This window comes from Mustelus asterias, chromosome 30, assembly GCF_964213995.1.
Source record: "Mustelus asterias chromosome 30, sMusAst1.hap1.1, whole genome shotgun sequence".
NCBI lineage: Eukaryota > Metazoa > Chordata > Chondrichthyes > Carcharhiniformes > Triakidae > Mustelus > Mustelus asterias.
In genome coordinates this window covers 10,016,410-10,037,695 of record NC_135830.1, presented here as the reverse complement: position 1 = coordinate 10,037,695, position 21,286 = coordinate 10,016,410, and the positions used below count along the sequence as shown (strand labels likewise).

General features: G+C 44.8%; 1 protein-coding gene across 1 annotated transcript in view; it reads left to right on the top strand.

Annotated features, from left to right (window-relative positions):
* The window catches only part of LOC144480744 (uncharacterized), a 154,018-nt gene that overhangs the window by 34,402 nt on the left and 98,330 nt on the right, over positions 1-21,286 (top strand). The window contains 1 exon segment of the mRNA XM_078200325.1: positions 8,563-9,349. Coding sequence (XP_078056451.1) covers positions 8,563-9,349 — 787 coding nt within the window.

Sequence of the window (21,286 nt, the reverse complement as noted above, 5' to 3'; positions counted from 1 at the left end):
TGTGGAATGAATAGGACACTTTCACAGCCGCAGGGGTACCTGGGAATTAATGGCGTCATTGTCCAAGACAATGATAGAATATTATCTTGTGCAATTAAGATCAATTAATTTTTAAAAATGCATTCCTCGGAATTTGTGCGCTGCCATTCTCTACTTCTAAAATTGATTTAAACCAGTCCTCTCCTGTGGGAAGACCTCGAGTTTTAAAAGCTTTTCCCATTGGTTTCCTCCCTTCTCTGCTCTCCTGAAGGTGCTCATACTGGTTGGGTAAATCCCACAGAGACTGGTTTCTTTCACTTTCTTTCTCCTGATGCTGAATATTCTGTTTTATGGAATGATACATCACAGTCGGGCTGTCTTTAAGATCGATCCAATTAATCCCACAGCCCTGCTGGCAGAGTGAGAACAATATCTATATACTGCAGCAGTGCAGGAGGTGAATGGAAAATGTTTTCCAGTTGCATACCTCTCAGATACACTCACCCCGAGAAGGATAAATCGGCCTGTGTACTAAGAACAAAGAACAAAGAAAATTACAGCACAGGAACAGGCCCTTCGGCCCTCCAAGCCTGCACCGACCATGCTGCCCGACTTAACTAAAACCCCCTACCCTTCTGGGGACTAGATCCCTCTATTCCCACCTCATTCATGTACTTGTCAAGACGCCCCTTAAAAGTCACGACCATATCCACTTCCACTACCTCCCCCGACAACGAGTTCCAGGTACCCACCACTCTCTGTGTAAAACATCTGCCTTGTACATCTCTTTTAAACCTTACCCCTCGCACCTTAAACTTATTCCCCCGAGTAATTGACTCTTCCACCCTGGAAAAAAGCTTCTGACTATCCACTCTGTCCATGACTCTCATAATCTTGTAGACTTCTATCAGGTCTCCCCTCAACCTCCGTTGCTCCAGTGAAAACAAACCAAGTTTCTGCAACCTCTCCTCATAGCTAATGCCCTCCATACCAGGCAACATCCTGGTAAATCTTTTCTGTACCCTCTCCAAAGCCTCCACATCCTTCTGGTAGTGTGGCAACCAGAATTGAACACTATATTTCAAGTGCGGCCTAACTAAGGTTCTATAAAGCTGCAACATGACTTGCCAATTTTTAAACTCAATACCCCGGCCGATGAAGGCAAGCATGCTGTATGTCTTCTTGACTACCTTCTCCACCTGCATTGCCACTTTCAGTGACCTGTGTACCTGTACACCCAGATCCCTTTGCCTATCAGTACTCCTAAGGGTTCTGCCATTTACTGTATATTTCCTATCTGTACTAGAACTTCCAAAATGCATTACCTCACATTTGTCCGGATTAAACTCCATCTGCCATCTCTCCGCCCAAGTCTCCAACTGATCAATATCATGCTGTATCCTCTGATGGTCCTCATTGCTATCCGCAAATCCACCAGCCATTGTGTCATCCACAAACTAAGCAGATATGAAGGTTCCACTTAAAATTAAAACAGAAGGTGCCGGAAAAATGCAGCAGTCACCAGGGCCGAGTTTATGGTCAAAATGATGATGCTGAGTTGCCGTTAGAAAATAACCAGCAATCCAACAAGCCACTCAAAATAGTGAATCAAACAAAATTGATCAAAGATTGAGCCAAAGTATTCTGTTTTCCAACACGGTGCTTTGATTTTTTTGTGATGGTTTTAATGTTCTCACAATTACCTGGTGTAGTCCGGGTTTATTTTATACTCATTCCAACCCATCGCTGTCCATGAAGCACATTACCCCCACTCTGATTCCCCATCCCATCAGAGACAACTCAGTCACTGACTGGAAATTAGGGCTTTCAATGAGAGCTCTGACAACCGAGAATGCACCGTTGGCAGAATCAACCCGAGCTCACAAACCCCAGACAGTGAACATTATCTCCCAGACCCGAATATAAAACAGTGAACATTATCCCCCAGACCCGAATATAAAACAGTGAACATTATCCCCCCCCAGACCTGAATATAAAACAGTGAACATTATCCCCTCGACCCGAATATAAAACAGTGAACATTATCCCCCCAGACCCGAATATAAAACAGTGAACATTATCCCCCAGACCCGAATATAAAACAGTGAACATTATCCCCCCCAGACCCGAATATAAAACAGTGAACATTATCCCCCAGACCCGAATATAAAACAATGAACATTATCCCCCCCAGACCCGAATATAAAACAGTGAACATTATCCCCCCCAGACCTGAATATAAAACAGTGAACATTATCCCCCAGACCCGAATATAAAACAGTGAACATTATCCCCCAGACCTGAATATAAAACAGTGAACATTATCCCCCCCCAGACCCGAATATAAAACAGTGAACATTATCCCCCAGACCCAAATATAAAACAGTGAACATTATCCCCCCCAGACCCGAATATAAAACAGTGAACATTATCCCCCCCAGACCCGAATATAAAACAGTGAACATTATCCCCCCCAGACCCGAATATAAAACAGTGAACATTATCCCCCCCAGACCTGAATATAAAACAGTGAAAATTATCCCCCAGACCCGAATATAAAACAGTGAACATTATCCCCCCCAGACCCGAATATAAAACAGTGAACATTATCCCCCCCAGACCCGAATATAAAACAGTGAAAATTATCCCCCAGACCCGAATATAAAACAGTGAACATTATCCCCCAGACCCAAATATAAAACAGTGAACATTATCCCCCCCAGACCCGAATATAAAACAGTGAACATTATCCCCCCCAGACCCGAATATAAAACAGTGAACATTATCCCCCCCAGACCCGAATATAAAACAGTGAACATTATCCCCCCCCAGAGCCGAATATAAAACAGTGAAAATTATCCCCCAGACCCGAATATAAAACAGTGAACATTATCCCCCAGATCCGAATATAAAACAGTGAACATTATCCCCCAGACCTGAATATAAAACTGTGAACATTATCCCCCCCAGACCCGAATATAAAACTGTGAACATTATCCCCCCCAGACCCGAATATAAAACAGTGAACATTATCTCCCAGACCCGAATATAAAACAGTGAACATTATCCCCCAGACCTGAATATAAAACAGTGAACATTATCCCACCCAATTGAATACAAAATTGTCCTGATGGATTCAGACAGCATTATCACAATATTCCAAATGTGTTTTTTTCCAGGAATAGATTCAGCGGCTGCATCACTGGAGGCCAGAGATACTCTCCTCAAACTCGGCTCATGTGAGGAATCCCTCCAATGAGGCTCAGGAATGCTACAACCAGAGTCACGTGACCACCAAGTGTGTAACTGAACAAACTACCGCAACGTTGAAGATGTGATTCAGTGTGAAATGATTCGCTTCACCTGTTGCTTCAGATTTGAGAGAAAATGTCCCTTTCTGGGGTAATTTGACCTTGACCCAGGCACTTTTCAGATCTGAAAGTGATGGCCTTTAGGACAATCACAAGGCTGCACAATACAGAGTGAACACTAATCTGTTTCATTCTGCAACTATGTCGTGGTTACACGAGTGATACTTTCCACTAATTAGCTACCAGCACCAGAAAGGCATTCAGCCTCCCACACAAATGAGCAAGACTGTGTATGAATATCTTTGCCAGTGCAGTGCCGGGTACAAGGCTGTACATCGCAGTGAGTGGCTGATAGAATAAAACAGCATGTTCCTCGATTTCTCATAATATGTCGTTATTTTTTTCAGCAGCCCACACTCACAAAACCAAAAATACAATGTTAACTGTGATTACAGGTTGGGCAGCACTTGCTGAACAATCCTGAGTGTGCCAATAGCTGCACTCAGAATCAATTGAAGATAATCAGTCGAGTTCATAATACGGCTCAGTTATAGTTGCGAGAAGCACCTTACATTTATACCCAGCGATCCTTTCCCTGCAAAGAAAAGGAGAATTTTCATCCTCAGTGTGAATTTGCTGGTGTAACAGCAGGTGGGGTGAGGTAGTAAATCCTTTCCCACACACAGAACAGATGAATGGCCTCTCTCCAATGTGACTGTATCTATGGTTTTCCAGCAAGTATGGATAATTGAATTCTTTACCACAATCATCACATTTCCATGGTTTCTCCATTTTCCCAGCCCCAATGTGACCATGTCAATGGGTTTCCAACCGGAATGGATAATTGAATCCTTTACCACAATCCTCACATTTTCACGGTTTGTCCATGGTGCTGGTGTCCTTCTGTCTCTCCAGGTTGGAGGATTAGTTGAAGCCTCATCCACATACAGACCATGTGTATGGTTTCTCCCCACTGTGAATGGTGTGGTGTTTTTCAGGCTGTGTAACTGGTTAAAGCTCTATTCACAGTCAGTTCACTGGAGCACTCTCACTTGGGTGTGTGTGTGTCTCAGTTCTTTTTCTGTCACATTGAATTTTGAAATTTTCTTCCACTGACAAAACAGGGAACTATATCTCCCTCCACTGTCAAAATCAATCATAAGCAATCACTGTCAAAAGCAGGTCATGATGAATCGAATGTCTGTGAATCCTCTTCTAGTTCCCTGCAAAAAGAGTTTTAAAAAACTACTTCAGAACTGACAATTTCAGTTTCCACAAAACATTTCTCCATCTCATTTATCTTGAGCTGTAATCCCCATCCCACACACTCTCTCTTGTCCCTGAGCTGAAATCAAACTCATTGCCCCATCTCCACTCTGAGCCCAGCTCCCTCTCCCTCCAGCTGGATTCAGTCCTCCAGACCATGTACAGATTGAGAGGACAATCAAGGAGTCAATTATTTTCCTTCCAAGTCAGGGGACGTGCAGCCCCACTGACTCTGTTGTTAACACAATAGTCACATGTGCTCTGCTCACCAATGAAACACCACAGTGACCATTAACATGGGCCTGTTCCGAGGAAAGGCTCCATTTTATTTGTGCCACAACAGCAGGGGAATTACCTCCTGCACAGGCACAAAGGTATCATCAGTCACAGAAAATAATTGCAGCTGGTGTCTCAAACCTCATTTCACCATTTGCTCCCAGACATTCTCAATTCAATTTTGAAATGCAAACTGAAATCTGGCATTATGTGGTAAATTAAAAACACATTCTAATGGTCATTTTCAGAATGACTATTCCCGAGAACTAATTCCCAAGTCAGTAAATTAAAATTCTCATCAGCAATGACGGCGGCACAGTGGTTCGCACTGCTGCCTCACAGCTCCAGGGACCTGGGTTCGATTCCCAACTTGGGTCACTGTCCGTGTGGAGTCTGCCCGTTCTTCCCATGTCGGCGTGCGTTTTCTCCAGATGCTCCGGTTTCCTCCCATCGTCCAAAGATGTGCCAGTTAGGTGCATTGGCCATGCTAAATTGCCTCTTAGTGTCCTGGGATGAGTAGGTTAGAGGGATTAGCAGGTTACATATGTGGGGTTACGGGAACAGGGCCGAGGTGGGATTGTTGTCAGTGCAGACTCGATGGGCCGAATAACCTCCTTCAGCACTGCAGGGATTCTATGAGATACATTGAGAGAATTGCTGTTTTAATGGGTATTTTCACAAATGCTATAAAATGATTTTTCAAAACAAATTAATATTTTCTTCAACAGATGATGAATAAATAAAAAGTATTTAATAAAACAACCACTCACTGTGGGGTTCAGGATTCTCACTCGGGGTTTCTGAGCTCCAGGAACCACGAACTGAACGAGCCGGAAATTGTCTCCACAAAACTTCCTCAACTCCCTCCCGGGAAAAAGCTGCAAACCCGGGAGCTGCAGCTTTTTACTGGGGGTGTTGGGGCCTCCAGCGGGTGTTTGTGAATCCTCCCCGCCCACCTCCCAGGGTTTCCTTCCTTCCCAGAGATCAGAGTCCTCATTGATTTGAGGCCAAAGTGTAACCTCTTATTTATTGTCCCCCTCCCCCATCCTCTGATGTGAACCATCCTCCAGTGGCTGAGCCAGGATGGGGCCGTTAACCTGGGCCTGTTCCCGGGAGGGAGAAGCCCCGCAGCTGTAAACCAGGGAGCTGACAATGATTCTGAAGGGTTTGCGGATCCACAAAGTGTTTCCAAATCCTCCCAGCCACCGCCTAACGCTGACTCCGCTTCTCCGGGACAAACAAGCGCCAAGGACAGCAATGACACTGCGCATGCTCCACATCACAATGCCCGGGGACTGATTGGCGGCAGCTCCGGACCAATAGGAAGAGGGGGCGGGGCTGGGGGACCGAGCGGGATTGGCTGGACCTCCAACCAATCGGAGTGAATGAGGGGCGGGACCAGAAGCATGCGCAGTGCGGGTAATGGCGACGGGCAGATGGACGGTTTTAGTTTGGAAGCGAGATCAATACGAGGTACAGGGCGGCGTGCGGGGAATGATAAATGTGGCGGGTGGGTGGAGAGACTTTGTAAACATGTTGTTCAAACCCAAACCCCGGAAATGAACTTCCCGGTTCCCCACTTTGATCGGAGAGGGAAGCCCTGATGTCACAATGGAATGGGTGAGGGTGTGACGTCACAATGGAATGGGTGAGAGTGTGACATCACAATGGAATGGGTGAGGGTGTGACGTCACAATGGAATGGGTGAGAGTGTGACGTCTCAATGGAATGGGTGAGGGTTCCAGATGAGCTGAGACTGGGTTGGAGTCGGGCGATGTCACTGACATGTGGCCCGGTGGCACAGTGGTTAGTGCAGCTGCCTAACAGCGCCAGGGACCTGGGTTCAATTCCAGCCTCGGGTCGCTGTCTGTGCAGAGTTTCTACATTCTCCCCATGTCTGTGTGGGTTTCCTCCGGGTGTTCCGGTTTCCTTCCACAGTCCAAAGATGTGCCAGTTAGACGGATTGGCCATGATAAGTTGCCACTTGGTATCAGGGAGATTAACAGGTAAATATGTGGATAGGGCCTGGATGGGATTGTTGTCGGTGCAGGCTCGATGGGCTGAATGGCCTCCTTCTACACTGTATTTTATTATTCCTTATTATTAATTAATTACTATTCTGATTTACAGCTGTTTCTGAGTTTTAACTGTATCCTCTATTGTGAACACCGAGGCAAAATACTTGTTCAATTCATCTCCCAGCTCCTTATTTTTCATTAGCAATTCCTGGACTTACTTTCTATTAGACAGTTAAGAAATGAGCTGGAGCAAGTGACTGAAGTGTCAGTCAGGGAGCGCTATTGGGAGCACCAATAGTTTCAAAATAGTTCTGGAAAAAAATAGGACAGGTCCACAGGTCATGGCCCTAAACTGGAGCAGGGCCACTTTTGTGGGCATTAGGCAGGATCTAGCAGATGTCGATTAGTTGAGTTTGTTTGAAGGGAAAGGAATGACTGGCAATTGGGAGGTTTTGAAAGTGTGATATCAAGAGTCCAGGGGCAGTATATTCCTGTTAAGTTGAAGGGAAAGAATGGTAAATTTTGGGATCTCTGTCAGAAAAGGGACATTGAGACTGGTCAGGTAAAAGAAGGAAGCACACATTGGGTTTAGGCAATCAGGAACAAGTGAATCACTCTGACTATAAAAAGTGTAAGAAAATACTGAAGAGGGAAATCAGGGGGACAAAAAGAGGGTCTGATATGGATCTGGTAGGTAAGATTAAAGAAAATTCCAAGAGGTTCTATAGCTATATTAAGAGTAAAAAGGTGGCTAGAGAGAGAATAGATCCCCTTAAAAATCAGTATGGCCATCTGTGTGTGGAGCCACAGGAGATGGGTGAGATTTTTCATGAATACTTCTCTGTGTTTACTGCGGAGAGCACCATGGGTGCTAAAGAAATAAGGGAAACAAGTGGTGATGTGTTGGGCACACGCATGTTACTTGGGAGGAGGTATCTGCAGCCTTATAAAAGCAAATTACTGCGGATGCTGGAATCGGAAACCAAGAGAGAAAATGCTGGAAAATCTCAGCAGGTCTGGCAGCATCTGTAAGGAGAGAAAAGAGCTGATGTTTCTTGTCTAGATGACCCTTTGTCAAAGCTCTGAAACATCAGTTCTTTTCTCTCCATACAGATGCTGCCAGACCTGCTGAGAATGGGGAGAAAGTGTGTGGGATGGAGATTTACAGCTTTTGGGGAATGAGAGAGGACAGAATGTTCCATAGAAATTGTCTGTTCTGAATTTCTATCCTGTACTGACACTGATGACTTTTGTAAACTCATTTTACAGGATATTGAAAGAGGAATCACAGGCTGAAATCTCAAACGTCACGTCTCGATCTGATAGAGTCATATTCCTTGGGATCTCAATATCATTGGACTTTGAATCCAGAAGGAGAAATGATTGTCCAGTCTGTCGATTTGAAAAGATTTGAAATGTCAGTGTGAGTGAAAAAGCATCAACACACTGCCACACTCGAGTGAGAGTGTTCCAATGCACTGACTAAAGAGCTTTAACCAGTTACACAGTCTGAATAAATATCACACCATTCACAGTGGGGAGAGACTGTAATCTTGTTCTGTGTGTGGACGAAATTTCAACAGATTGTCCACCCAAGAGAGAGGTAAGGACACCTGCACCATGGAGAAACCATGGAAATGTGCGGACTGTGGGAAGGGATGCAGAACCCCATCTCAGCTGGAAGCTCATCGGCGCAGCCACACTGGGGAGAGGCCATTCATCTGCTCTCAGTGTGGGAAGGGATTCACTCAGTCATCCCACCTGCAATCACACCAGCTATGTCACACAGGGGAGAAGCCGTTCATCTGCTCTCAGTGTGGGAAGGGATTCACTCAGTCATCCCACCTGCGGACACATGAACGAGTTCACACTGGGGAGAGACCGTTTACCTGCTCTCAGTGTGAGAAGGGATTCACTGATTTATCCCACCTGCAGACACACCAGCGAGTTCACACTGGGGAGAGGCCATTCACCTGCTCTCAGTGTGGGAAGGGATTCACTCGGTCATCCCACCTGCAGAGACACCAACGCATTCACACTGGGGAGAGGCCATTCACCTGCTCTCAGTGTGGGAAGGGATTCACTCAGTCATCCAACCTGCGGACACACAAACGAGTTCACACTGGGGAGAGGCCGTTCACCTGCTCTCAGTGTGGGAAGGGATTCACTGATTTATCCAATCTGCAGACACACCAGCGAGTTCACACTGGGGAGAAACCATTCACCTGCTCTCAGTGTGGGAAGGGATTCACTTGGTTATCCATCCTGCGGACACACCAGCGAGTTCACACTGGGGAGAAACCATTCACCTGCTCTCAGTGTGGGGGGGGATTCACTCGGTTATCGAGTCTGCAGACACACCAGCGAGTTCACACTGGGGAGAGGCCATTCACCTGCTCTCAGTGTGGGACGGGATTCACTCAGTTATCCAACCTGTGGACACACCAGCGAGTTCACACTGGGGAGAGGCCGTTCACCTGCTCTCAGTGTGGGAAGGGTTTCAGCGTTTCATCCCAGCTGCTGAGACACCAGCAAGTTCATGAGTGATGACAGGGGTTGGATTCTGCTGTTATGATTTCTGCTCTCAGCTGCATCCAGGATTGCATTTTGTTCATTCTCACAGTTGGTCAATGGGAAGGGTCAGAGGGTTTCTTTGTGCTGGACTGGCCGGTCTCAGCCTCCAGTGGGTTGATGCTCTTTGAGTCTTTTTGCGAATACCTGGTTTCAAATGTCACAAGGATCACAGAGTGACAGGGTGTTAGGAAGTTTAGAGATATTTAGTCAGAAGAAAACAGGTTGGCAGTGCAAAGGTACATTTCTGAATGGAGGGCTGTGACAAGTGACATTCCTCAGCGATCAGTGCTGGGACTTTTGCTGTTTGTAATATATATAAATGATTTAGAGGAAAATGTAACTGGTTTGATTGGTAAGTTTGTGGACGACACAAAGGTTGGTGGAATTGCGGATGGTGATGGGGACCGGCAGAGGATACAGCAGGATATAGATCAGTTGGAGACTTGAGCGGAGAGATGGCAGATGAAGTTTAATCCGGACAAATGTGAGGTAATGCATTTTGGAAGGTCTAATACAGATGGGAAATATACAGTAAATGCAGAACCCTTCAGAGTATTCATAGGCAGAGGGATCTGGGTGTACAGGTACACAGGTTATTGAAAGTGGCAATGCAGGTGGAGAAGATAATCAAAAAGGCATACGGCATGCATGCCTTCATCGGCCGGGGCATTGAGTTTAAAAATTGGTAAGTCATGTTGCAGCTTTATAGAACCTTAGTTAGACCGCACTTGGAATCTAATGTTCAATTCTGGTCACCACACTACCAGAAGGATGTGGGGGCTTTGGAGAGGGTACGGAAAATATTCATCAGGATGTTGCCTGGTGTGGAGAGCATTAGCTATGAGGAGAGGTTGGAGAAACTTGGTTTGTCCTCACTGGAACGACGGAGGTTGAGGGGGGAGACCTGATCGAAGTCTACAAGATTATGAGGGGCATGGACAGAGTGGATAGTCAGACGTTTTTTCCCAGGGTGGAAGAGTCAATTACGAGAGGCATAGGTTTAAGGTGTGAGGGGCAAGGTTTAAAGGAGATGTACAAGGCAGGTTTTTTACACAGAGGGTGGTGGGTGCCTGGAACTCGTTGCCGGGGAAGGTAGTGGAAGCAGATACGATAGTGACTTTTAAGATGTGTCTTGACAAATATATAAATAGCATAGGAATAGAGGGATATGATCCCCGGAAGGGTAGGGGGTTTTAGTTCAGACAGGCAGCATGGTTGCTACAGGCTTGGAGGGCCAAAGGGCTTGTTTCTGTGCTGTAATTTTCTTTGTTCTGTTTGGAACATCCCAGATGTCCATCCAATTTCCTTTTTAATTGTTTATTTTCTCCACTTCCTCCACCCTCGTAGGCAGCGAGTTTCAGGTCATTACCATTCACTGCATCAGAATATTCTTCCTCACATCTCTTCCCCCCCCGCCCCGTCCCTTGCATCTCTGACCCAAAACAAGAAATCTGTGTCCCCCTCGTCCTTGTCCCATCAGCTAATGGGAACAGCTTTTCTTTGTCCACCTTATCTAAACCTGTCAGAATCTTGTCCACCTCTATCAAATCTCCCCTCAACCTCCTTTGCTCCAAGGGGAACAACCCCAGCCTGACATCGACAATAAAGAACAAACTAACAGAATATGTTACTGTCTGAAATCAAATGGGAATGTTTAACTTCTGTTTTAAAGATATTGTGAATATATTGTCCTGGACAATAAAGGAATTGGAATAACTCACCTTGGGAGTGGTTGAATGGAATATATCAATCTGGTATCCACCTACAGTCCAGTGAAAGTCTGGAATATGTAGCTGGAAGTCCCTTCCTAACAGCACTGTGGGTGTACGTACACCTCAGGCAATGCAGCAGTTCAGGAAGGCACCCTTGGGGTTGGGGTTGACCATGGCCAAGGCAGCTACATACAGCCACATATTGTGTTATAATTGAAGGACTGCAGATTGAATGTGAGGCATTATGGGACTGGACTATCTTGACCATATTCCTGTGACTGCCCGGAAACTCATGTGTCTATTTTGAAGAACAAAGAACAGTACAGCACAGGAACAGGCCCTTCGGCCCTCCAAGCCTGCACCGATCATGTGTTCCTAACTAGACCATCCGTTTGTATCCCTCTATTCCCAGTCTGTTCCTGTGGCTATCTAGATAAGTCTTAAATGATCCTAGCGTGTCTGCTTCAACCACCTTGCTTGGTCGTGCATTCCAGGCCCCCACCACCTTCTGTGTAAAATACATCCCCCGCATATCTGTATTGACCCCTTGTGTTTGTCATTTCTGACCTGGGAAAAAGCTTCCAACTGTTCACCCTATCTGTGCCCGTCATAATTTTATAAACTTCTATTAGACCGCCCCTCAACCTCTGTCTTTCCAGGGAGAACAACCCTAGTTTACTCCATCTCTCCTCATAGCGAATACCCTCCATACCAGGCAACATCCTGGTAAACCTTTTCTGCACTCTCTCCAAAGCCTCCACGTCCTTCTGGTAGTGTGGCGACTGGAACTGGACGCAGTATTCCAAATGTGGCCTAACCAATGTTCTATATAACTGCAACATCATACGCCAACTTTTATACTCTATGCCCCATCCAATCAAGGCAAGCATGCCATATGCCTTCTTCACCCCCCTTTCCACCTCTGTTGCCACCTTTAAGGTTCTGTGGACTTGCACATCCAGATCCCTCTGCGTGTCTATACTCCTGATGGTTCTGCCATTTATTGTATAGCTCCCCCTGTATTAGATCTACCAAAATGCATCACTTCGCATTTATCTGGATTAAATTCCATCTGCCATTTCTCCGCCCAATTTTCCAGCCTATCTATATCCTGCTATATTCTCTGACAATGTTCATCACTATCCGCAACTCCAGCAATCTTTGTGTCATCCGCAAACTTACTAATCAGACCAGCTACATCTTCTTCCAAATCATTTATATATATCACAAACAGCAGAGGTCCCAGTACAGAGCCCTGCTGAACACCACTAGTCACAGACCTCCAATCAGAAAAAGACCCCTCCGCTGCTACCCTCTGTCTTCTATGGCCGAACCAGTTCTGTACCCATCTAGCTCGCTCACCTTTGACCCCGTGAGATTTAACCTTTTGCACCAGCCTGCCATGAGGGACCTTGTCAAATGCTTTACTAAAATCAATGTAGACGACATCCATGGCCCTTCCCTCGTCAGTCATTTTTGTCACCTCCTCAAAAAACTCAACCAAATTTGTGAGGCATGACCTCCCTCGCACAAAACCATGTTGTCTATCGCTAATGAGATTATTCAGTTCTAAATGTGTACAGATCCTATGTCTAAGAATCTTCGCCAACAATTTCCCTACCATGGACGTCAAGCTCACTGGCCTATAATTACCCGGGTTATCCTTGCTCCCCTTCTTAAATAACGGGACCACATTTGCTATTCTCCAATCCTCTGGGACCTCACCTGTGTCCAATGAAGAAACAAAGATTTCTGTTAGAGGCCCAGCAATTTCATCTCTTGTCTCTCTCAGTCACTGGAAGTCCCTTCCTAACAGCACTGTGGGTGTACGTACACCTCAGACATTGCAGCAGTTCAAGAAGGCACCCTTGGGGTTGACCATGGCCAAGGCAGCTACATACAGCCACATATTCTGTTATAATTGAATGACTGCAGATTGAATGTGAGGCATTGTGGGACTGGACTATCTTGACCATATCCCTGTGACTGCCCGGAAACTCATGTGTCTATTTTAGTTTATAATTGAGGATTTCTGGGAATAAGTTAAATGCGGAAATATTAAGCATAGCCTGGAGGAATTTGGAATAACTGAGAATTTTATCCCCAGATAAAGAACAAAGATTTTGCCAGTGTTTGGGTGTAACGTGTTTGGGGTTTTAAATCACCAAAGATGTTGCCTCTAAAATCAGTCCTTGTAAGTTGGCTTAAAAAAGGTTAAGTTATAATGAAGGATCTTGTATCTTATTTTAATCAAGGAGTTGTGAGCTTGTAGTGCTCTGTCGCTTTAAGAAGCTATCGCTGCGAGAGAGAATGCTGAGGATTCATTGTTTGAAATTTACGAGCTGTGAGAATCTGTGTGTTTTATTTGTTTTATGTGGATGTTTGTAGATGTGTTTTATCATTGTTTTGGGCTACATTTGTTAAGGTTTATCTTTCTGGGTAATTAACCTTACCTTGAGTCTTTAATTGAAGGCATTTTGGAAGTTTTAAAACAGAATCACAAGAACGCTTAAGTTATTAATTTTGGTTATTGTTGTTGTAAAGCACATGCTAAGTTTCTCTGTTTGTGTATGGATGATATTTGTGGGTTGAATGCTTCAAGCTTTGAGGTTTTCTGTCTGTGATTTAAATCAAACAGATTTTTAAAAAAGGAAGTGTGATTAATAAAACTTTTTTTGTTCTTAAGTTATGAACCTGGAGCCATATTTACTGGCCAGAGACAGGATTCCAGGATATTTTACTAAACATGTGGGAATTTTAATCTGGATACAATTCACCCATGTGAGAATGAGAGTTTTAATTTGTAATGGTTATTTAAAATTTGATACATGTGAAATGATTCTGACCAATCCTGTGTTGGATTGATCTTGGGTTAAACCTCCTGTCGGGTCCAAAGATTTATTCCTGACGCAAGTAACACAAAGAAAAGGAAAATTCTGGAATTGGATACTGAAGGAAAGAGTTTAAAAAGAGAGAGTATTAAATAGAAATGTTCCCAGACCATGTGGTCATTAGATTAAAACAAAGGAAGGGTACTGACGTCCATTTGAGAAATTTTAATCCACCCCATTTCTAACTAAGGGAGTCTATGTACAAAGAAAGCCCAAGAAAGACCCCCCTTGCTGGAAAGCATCATGATGGGAGAACCTGTCCATGAGATGATCACAAAGCCCCATAATGCCCAGATACTAATTTTATTGAACCTATAATGTATGTAATCTATCACCATTCTGATTGGATTGTGTCCAGCCGGGATGGGCTGAGTAACTGGATAAGAATTGATGATATTCTGTGTTGGGTGGAGTTGCACATGGTCAGCCCCTGTGGCTTCTCCCCGCTGGCGTAACTCAATAAACTGTTTGTCGATTGAATCAGGCACAACACACTGGGTAATTACCACTTCATCCTAGGGAGTGGCCTGATAGGCCGTGGTCCAGAATAAATGTGGCCTTTAGGGGGTCTTTCATGAATCACATGTGCTTGGTTGTTGTAGATGTGCATTCAAAATGGTTGGAAGCACAGATCATGAGTAATATTCCAGCTCCTGTGACAATAGAGAAGCTCTGTCAAATTTTCACAAGCCCTGGGTTACCAGATTGGCTTGTTTCAGATAACGACACTCTGTTAACAAGTGAGGTGTTTCAGGAATTCCTGTAAAGGAATGGTCTACGCCATGTGCGTACTGCACCGTTTCACCTGGCTACAAATGGTCTCACAGAAAGAGCTGTTCAAACTCTGAAGGAGGGATTGAAGAGAATGGCAGGCGATACTTTAAGAACAAGCTCTCAAGATTTTTGTTCCAGTTTCGCATCACACCACAATCCACAACCGGACTCTCTCCTGTGGAATTTTTAGGTAGAAGGTTGAAGTCTCATCTGGATCTGCTTCATCCAGATCTCAGAGCAAAAGTGAGCAGGAGACAAGAGAAGCAGAAGGAGGGACACGACTACCACGCCAAAGAGAGGCAGTTCAAACCGGGTGATCAGGTTTACATCAGAAACTTTGGGAGGAACCAAAGGTGGTTACTGGGAATAGTTTTAAACCAAAGTGGTCCAGTATCTTGGGTGGTGAGACTGTAAAACGGAAGAGTTGTTTGCAGACACCAAGACCATATTCGCTTGCGGTGTGACCCCGAGTCAGGAACAGTTTCAGAGTCAGCAACCATTACTGAGAACATGGCAGAGGGTCATGCTGCTGTGGATGTTCACCAGGAAATGGTTCCAGCTTTGCCAGTTGACTCTGCTGTGGGAGTGGAAGAGGAATGTTCATGTACAGATTCTCAAACTACCTCTTCACCTCCCATTCCAGAAACACCATTACAAGATTTACCAGTGGTATTGTACAGGTCGCAATGCAACCACAAAGCTCCTGACAGACTTCCGTATTGTTAAAGACATTACTTTGTTGTATTTCTGTCCTGATGGGGGATTGAAATTTAAGGGGAGGAGAAGTGTTACAGAGTGTTCTTCTCAACCTCTCTCCCTTCTGAGCACGTGCGGGCTTTGGGCGGGCTTTCAGTCTGCAAGTCCAGGCTGGTTCCAATGCTCCTGTTCCCTTTTGTTTGTCAATGATTTTTAAACTTTGTTATTTATTTATATAAAGAACATCCTGCTTTTCACAATGCATTTGACTACCTTATTTGTGGACTGAAGTTCCCACAATTGTAAAGCAGGAGATTAGTTAAATGGACAGCCTGAATTGAGAGACAATTAAAGAATAAATGATTCATTAATACAGATGTTAGGCTGGAAATGTAAATTTGAACACAAAAGTTTATAACGTTTTTAATTATAAAGATATAAAGAATGTTTAAAATGCTGTGGGAATTATAAAATGTTCCCTTCTGAGGCCAACAGAATAGAAAAAAAACAGACAAGACTTGTTAGCGTGGCGCGGTGCCACAGTGGTTAGCACTGCTGTCTCACAGTGCCAGGGACCTGGGTTCGATTCCCGGCTTGGGTCACTGTCTGTGCGGAGTCTGCACGTTCTGCCCGTGTCTGCGTGGGTTTCCTCCGGGTGCTCCAGTTTCCTCCCACAGTCCGAAAGACGTGCTGGTTAGGTGCATTCGCCATGTTAAATTCTCAATCAGTGTCTCCGATCAGAGCCAGAGTGCGGCAACTAAGGGATTTTCACAGTAACTTCATTGCAGTGTTTACGTAAGCCTGCTGGTGACACTAATAAATAAACTTTAATACTTTGTTAACCGTGACTGGAGGGAATGAATCAGTTCCTGTTCAAGATGTCTCAACATTGAATGACTGATGTTAACCAATTATTGGTCAACACTCAGGCAACCCCAAGCTAAGAGATATCGTTTGAGAGAAAGAATTGTCTTAAAATTCAGACAATGTGTGCAACTAGCTAAAAACCAAACCAGTTTCATTATTGACAAGTTATCGACCAATTGGCTAATTCCCAACAATTGGCTGAGCTGGGCTTTCTACATTTTGAAAGAATAATAAAGGGGATTCAAGAAACCAATTTGGTCGAAGTTTTTAAAAGTTCATGGTTTTTTAAAGTTTATTTATTAGTGTCACACATTCACACTGCAATGAAGTTACTCTGAAAATCCTCCGGTCACCACACTCTGGCGCCTGTTCGGGTAAACTGAGGGAGAATTTAGCATTCTCAATGTACCTAACCAGCAAGTCCTTCGGTCTGTGGGAGAAATCCACACAGACTGGGGGAGAATATGCAGACTCTGCACAGACAGTGACCCAAGCCGGGTCCCTGGCGCTGTGAGGCAGCAGTGCTAACCACTGTGCCCTACAGAGAGGTGTTGAAAGCTGTTGATTTTACAAGTCATCCATGTTTTCGGAGTGGTCACTTTTGGTCCTGGTCTGAGAAGGATGGAGAGAAGTCTGTTCAATTGTTCAAGTTAAACTTTCTCTATTAACTGTTAATCGACAATCTATTTTTTTTATCTTTCTGACTTGTTAAATTTTTAATGATTAATAAAGTTTCTGTATTCACCATTTAAAGTGTTCTTCCTTGCCATATGGTTAAGACATTGGAACCTGGTGTGATTTACGATTAGGGAGGTTATTGTAAACAAGAGAACCCCATAAATCTTAGTTCAAATAAATCAAAGTTCTGACAAATGGAATGTTATCCATTATTATTCCAGACAAATGTGAGGTAATGCATTTTGGAAGGTCTAATACAGATGGGAAATATACAGTAAATGGCAGAACCCTTCAGAGTATTGATAGGCAGAGGGATCTGGGTGTACAGGTACACAGGTCACTGAAAGTGGCAATGCAGGTGGAGAAGGTAGTCAAGAAGGCATACGGCATGCTTGCCTTCATCGGCCGGGGTATTGAGTTTAAAAATTGGCAAGTCATGTTGCAGCTTTATAGAACCTTAGGTAGGCCGCACTCGGAATACAGTGTTCAATTCTGGCCGCCACACTACCAGAAGGATGTGGAGGCTTTGGAGAGGGTACAGAAATGATTTACCAGGATGTTGCCTGGTATGGAGGGCATTAGCTATGAGGAGAGGTTCGGGAAACTTGGTTTGTTCTCACTAGAGCGATGGAGGTTGAGGGGAGACCTGATAGAAGTCTACAAGATTATGAGAGGCATGGACAGAGTGGATAGTCAGAAGCTTTTTCCCAGGGTGGAAGAGTCAATTACTAGGGGGCATACGTTTAAGGTGCAAGGTTTAAAGGAGATGTACGAGGCAGATTTTTTACACAGAGAGTGGTGGGTGCCTGGAACTCGTTGGCGGGGGAGGGAGTGGAAGCGGATACGGTAGTGACTTTTAAGGGGCGTCTTGACAAGTACATGAATAGGATGGGAATAGAGGGATATGGTCCCCAGAAGGGGTGGGGGTTTTAGTTAAGTTGGGCAGCATGGTTGGTGCAGGTTTGGAAGGCCGAAGGGCCTGTTTCTGTGCTGTAATTTTCTTTGTTCTATTCAGAGAGAAATTGAACATACAAGAAAAGATATTGTACTTCAGTTATGATGTGGAGATGCCGGCATTGGACTGGGATAAACACACTAATTGTGTTAAAACTCTTAGTGTACTTCAGTTATACAGGGCGTTGCTGAAACTGCATCTTGAACACTCGGTGCAGCTTTGTCTCCTATTTAAGAAATGATACAAATGCATTGAGAGTGGTTCAGAGAAGGTTTAATAATTGCTTCCCAATTTTTGACCCTCACAGGATAAATTTTGCCGATTTTTGTTGTCTTCACCTCTGACAGAGTAATCCTGACTCAAAATTTTGTCACTATTCTCTCTCTACAGATGCTGTCAGACTTGCTGAGATTGTCCAGCAGTTTCTGTTTTTGTTTCAGATTCCAAAAACAGCAGAATTTTGCCTTTATACTGATTCTTGTTGGATAAGGACATCAAAAGTATCGGGTATAACACGAGAACGCAACACAGACAGATCAGCCATGATGTAAATAAATGGTGGAGCCGACTCAAAGGGCCAAATGGCCGACTTCTGCTCCGATGTCGAATGTTGGTCACAAATTCCTGAGAATTGTGAAACAAGACTGGAAGATTCGCCTTGCTTGTGTTAGTGGGAAAATGTCCAGGAGAACCATCACTGTGAAGGACAGTTCTGGGATTAAAGGTTGCCAGACTGGAAAAGGAAAACAATGGAAATAAACCCTTGGGGAGTAAAGAATCACTTTGGACTGGTTTTTGGAGAAAGTGTGTCAACATTCCAAGGCAGGGTAAAATATATCCATTGAGTGGATATTTAATGGTGTTAAGAGTAAAAGGGCAAAGTTTAATTGTACAGTTTAAGGGCTATGTTCCCTATAAAAAAGTGTTTAATCATTGTTGCCTCCAGTTTGTTGGAGTAAACATCAGAAAACTTGAAGTTTTGTCGTGTGAATCTTTAATTTACTCACTGGGTTTAGAATTCATTTTTAAAAAACTGTTGATCATCAGAGATCCTAACAGTTCATTTAAAGCCACACGTTTCGACTTCCCATTTGAGCCTGGGGCACCTTTCTGTCTCTCTATTGCTCGTGTTAATGACAGCCAGGCGACGGAGCTGAGGGCTGAATTTAGCTGAGAATAACGGGGCCTGCGCCCCAGTTGGGAAACTGCCATGGACGTCGCACTAATGGAGAGACAGGAAGCTGTTGGAGGACTGACTGGGAAATGGGCCTCTTTATCTGTTCCCTGCCCTCTTTGTGGTAAAGGCAGAATTCTCTGGATAGTAAATTTAAAAAGAAGTTTATTGAATGAAAAAGGTTTACTGAACAACTGAATACGGTGGCACAGTGGTTACTGCTGCCTGACAGCACCAGGGACCCTGGGTTCAATTCCCGGCTTGGGTCACTGTCTGTGCGGAGTCTGCACATTCTCCCCATGTCTGCGTGGGTTTCCTCCGGTTTCCTCCCACAGCCCAATGATGTGCAGGTTAGGTGGATTGGCCATGCTAAATTCTCATTCAGTGTATCTGAACAGGCGCCAGAGTGTGGCAACTCGGGGAATTTCACAGTAACTTCATTGCAGCGTGAATGTAAGCCTACTTGTGACTAATAAATAAACTTTAAGACATTGACTTTCACAGCTTCATGCGGGTGATCAGTCCGTAGAAGAGTAACCCTCTCTGGCTCCTTCTTTCACAGGAATTCTTGTGGAATTCAGCTTTGGGAGTCTGGCTCTTTCTTTGACAATAATTTCCTTGGAACTCAGCCTTGGGAGGCTTCAGAATTTGGTTCACAAGGAAAACCTTCAGAACCTCTACTTTTATCCCCAAAGTGACCATTACCACACGTCAGAGTTGGGCCTGTTGGAACATGACAATTGGTCAATTTGGTCTTCAGATTAATTGAATTGGATCCTCAATTACTGACACCACTTTCTCTCATTATCTTAGACAGGAATACAAGAGAACTGGTTCATGCTATCCCTTTATCTGATTCTATACAATCCCCTTATTCACACAGTTTCAAATGTTGAGGCTAATCAGAGCTTGAAGATCTCTCTCGCCAGTACACTACGCCAGCTGCGGCACGGTGGCACAGTGGTTGGCATTGCTGCCTCACAGCGCCAGGGATCTGGTTTCGATTCTCGGCTTGGGTCACTGTCCATGTGGTGTCTGCACGTTCTCCCCGTGTCTGCGTGGGTTTCCTCCAGCTGCTCCTGTTTCCTTCCCCAGTCTGAAAGATGTGCTGGTTCAGTGCATTGGCCATGCTACATTCTCCCTCAGAGTAACCCGAACAGGCACCGGAGTGTGGTGACTAGGGGATTTTCACAGTAACTTCATTGCAGTGTTAATGTGAGCCGACTTGTGACACAAATAAATAAATAAACTTTAAAAATTATCTTCATTGCACATTCGTTACATACACAGCAATTAAGCTTTTACATTTTAACAGCAAATAAAAACTCAGTCTTTTACTATAACGACTGATTCATTAATTGTAACTCAATTCAGGGTCACTGCTTATTCAATCACCATGATGCCCCCTCCAATTGGCCAATTCCTGAACGCCCCCCCGTGCACATCCACTCCCCTTGGCAGAGATTCACCACCCCGCCCCCCCACCGATCACCCTCCCCCATGCAAAGCTACCCCCCCTTGGCGTCCACCCTCCTTGCATAAGCCCCCAATCATTGTAAATACCCATCCACTAAGCCCCACCCCCACCTATCCCTTTGGCACTGTCCATGAGACACTTATGGTGCTCAACTGGGCACTGCCAGGGTGCCAGGAGGGTACTGAATGTGGCATTGCCCAATTGGCACTGCCACTGACAACCATGGTGGCTTCAATGGCCTCCGAGCCCATCCCCACCCGCCCCCCCCCACCCCCCCCAGTGTGGCCCAAGCACCTGGTACCCGCTGGTGAAGACCAGTAGTGATTCTCGGCGATGTGACGTCTCACCAGTGAGGGGGTGAAGCAGCCATGCTGGACCCACCAATCACATTGTAATGTAGGCAAATCTATGCAAATAGCCTTCACTCCCTTTCTGGGAATGAAGCCGGCAAAACACGGGCCGGGAAGAGAGCAATCCTTTAGTCTCGCACGCTATCTTCCTGGCTCACCGGTCTAATTGAGCGGCGAGTCGAGCCGGTAAGATCGCCCACTGTATCTTTCTTTCACCCTCAGACTGAACAATCAGCCTTATTCTTGAGGCAGATTTCACAGAATATAATGTCCTTCGCTGATCAAAAT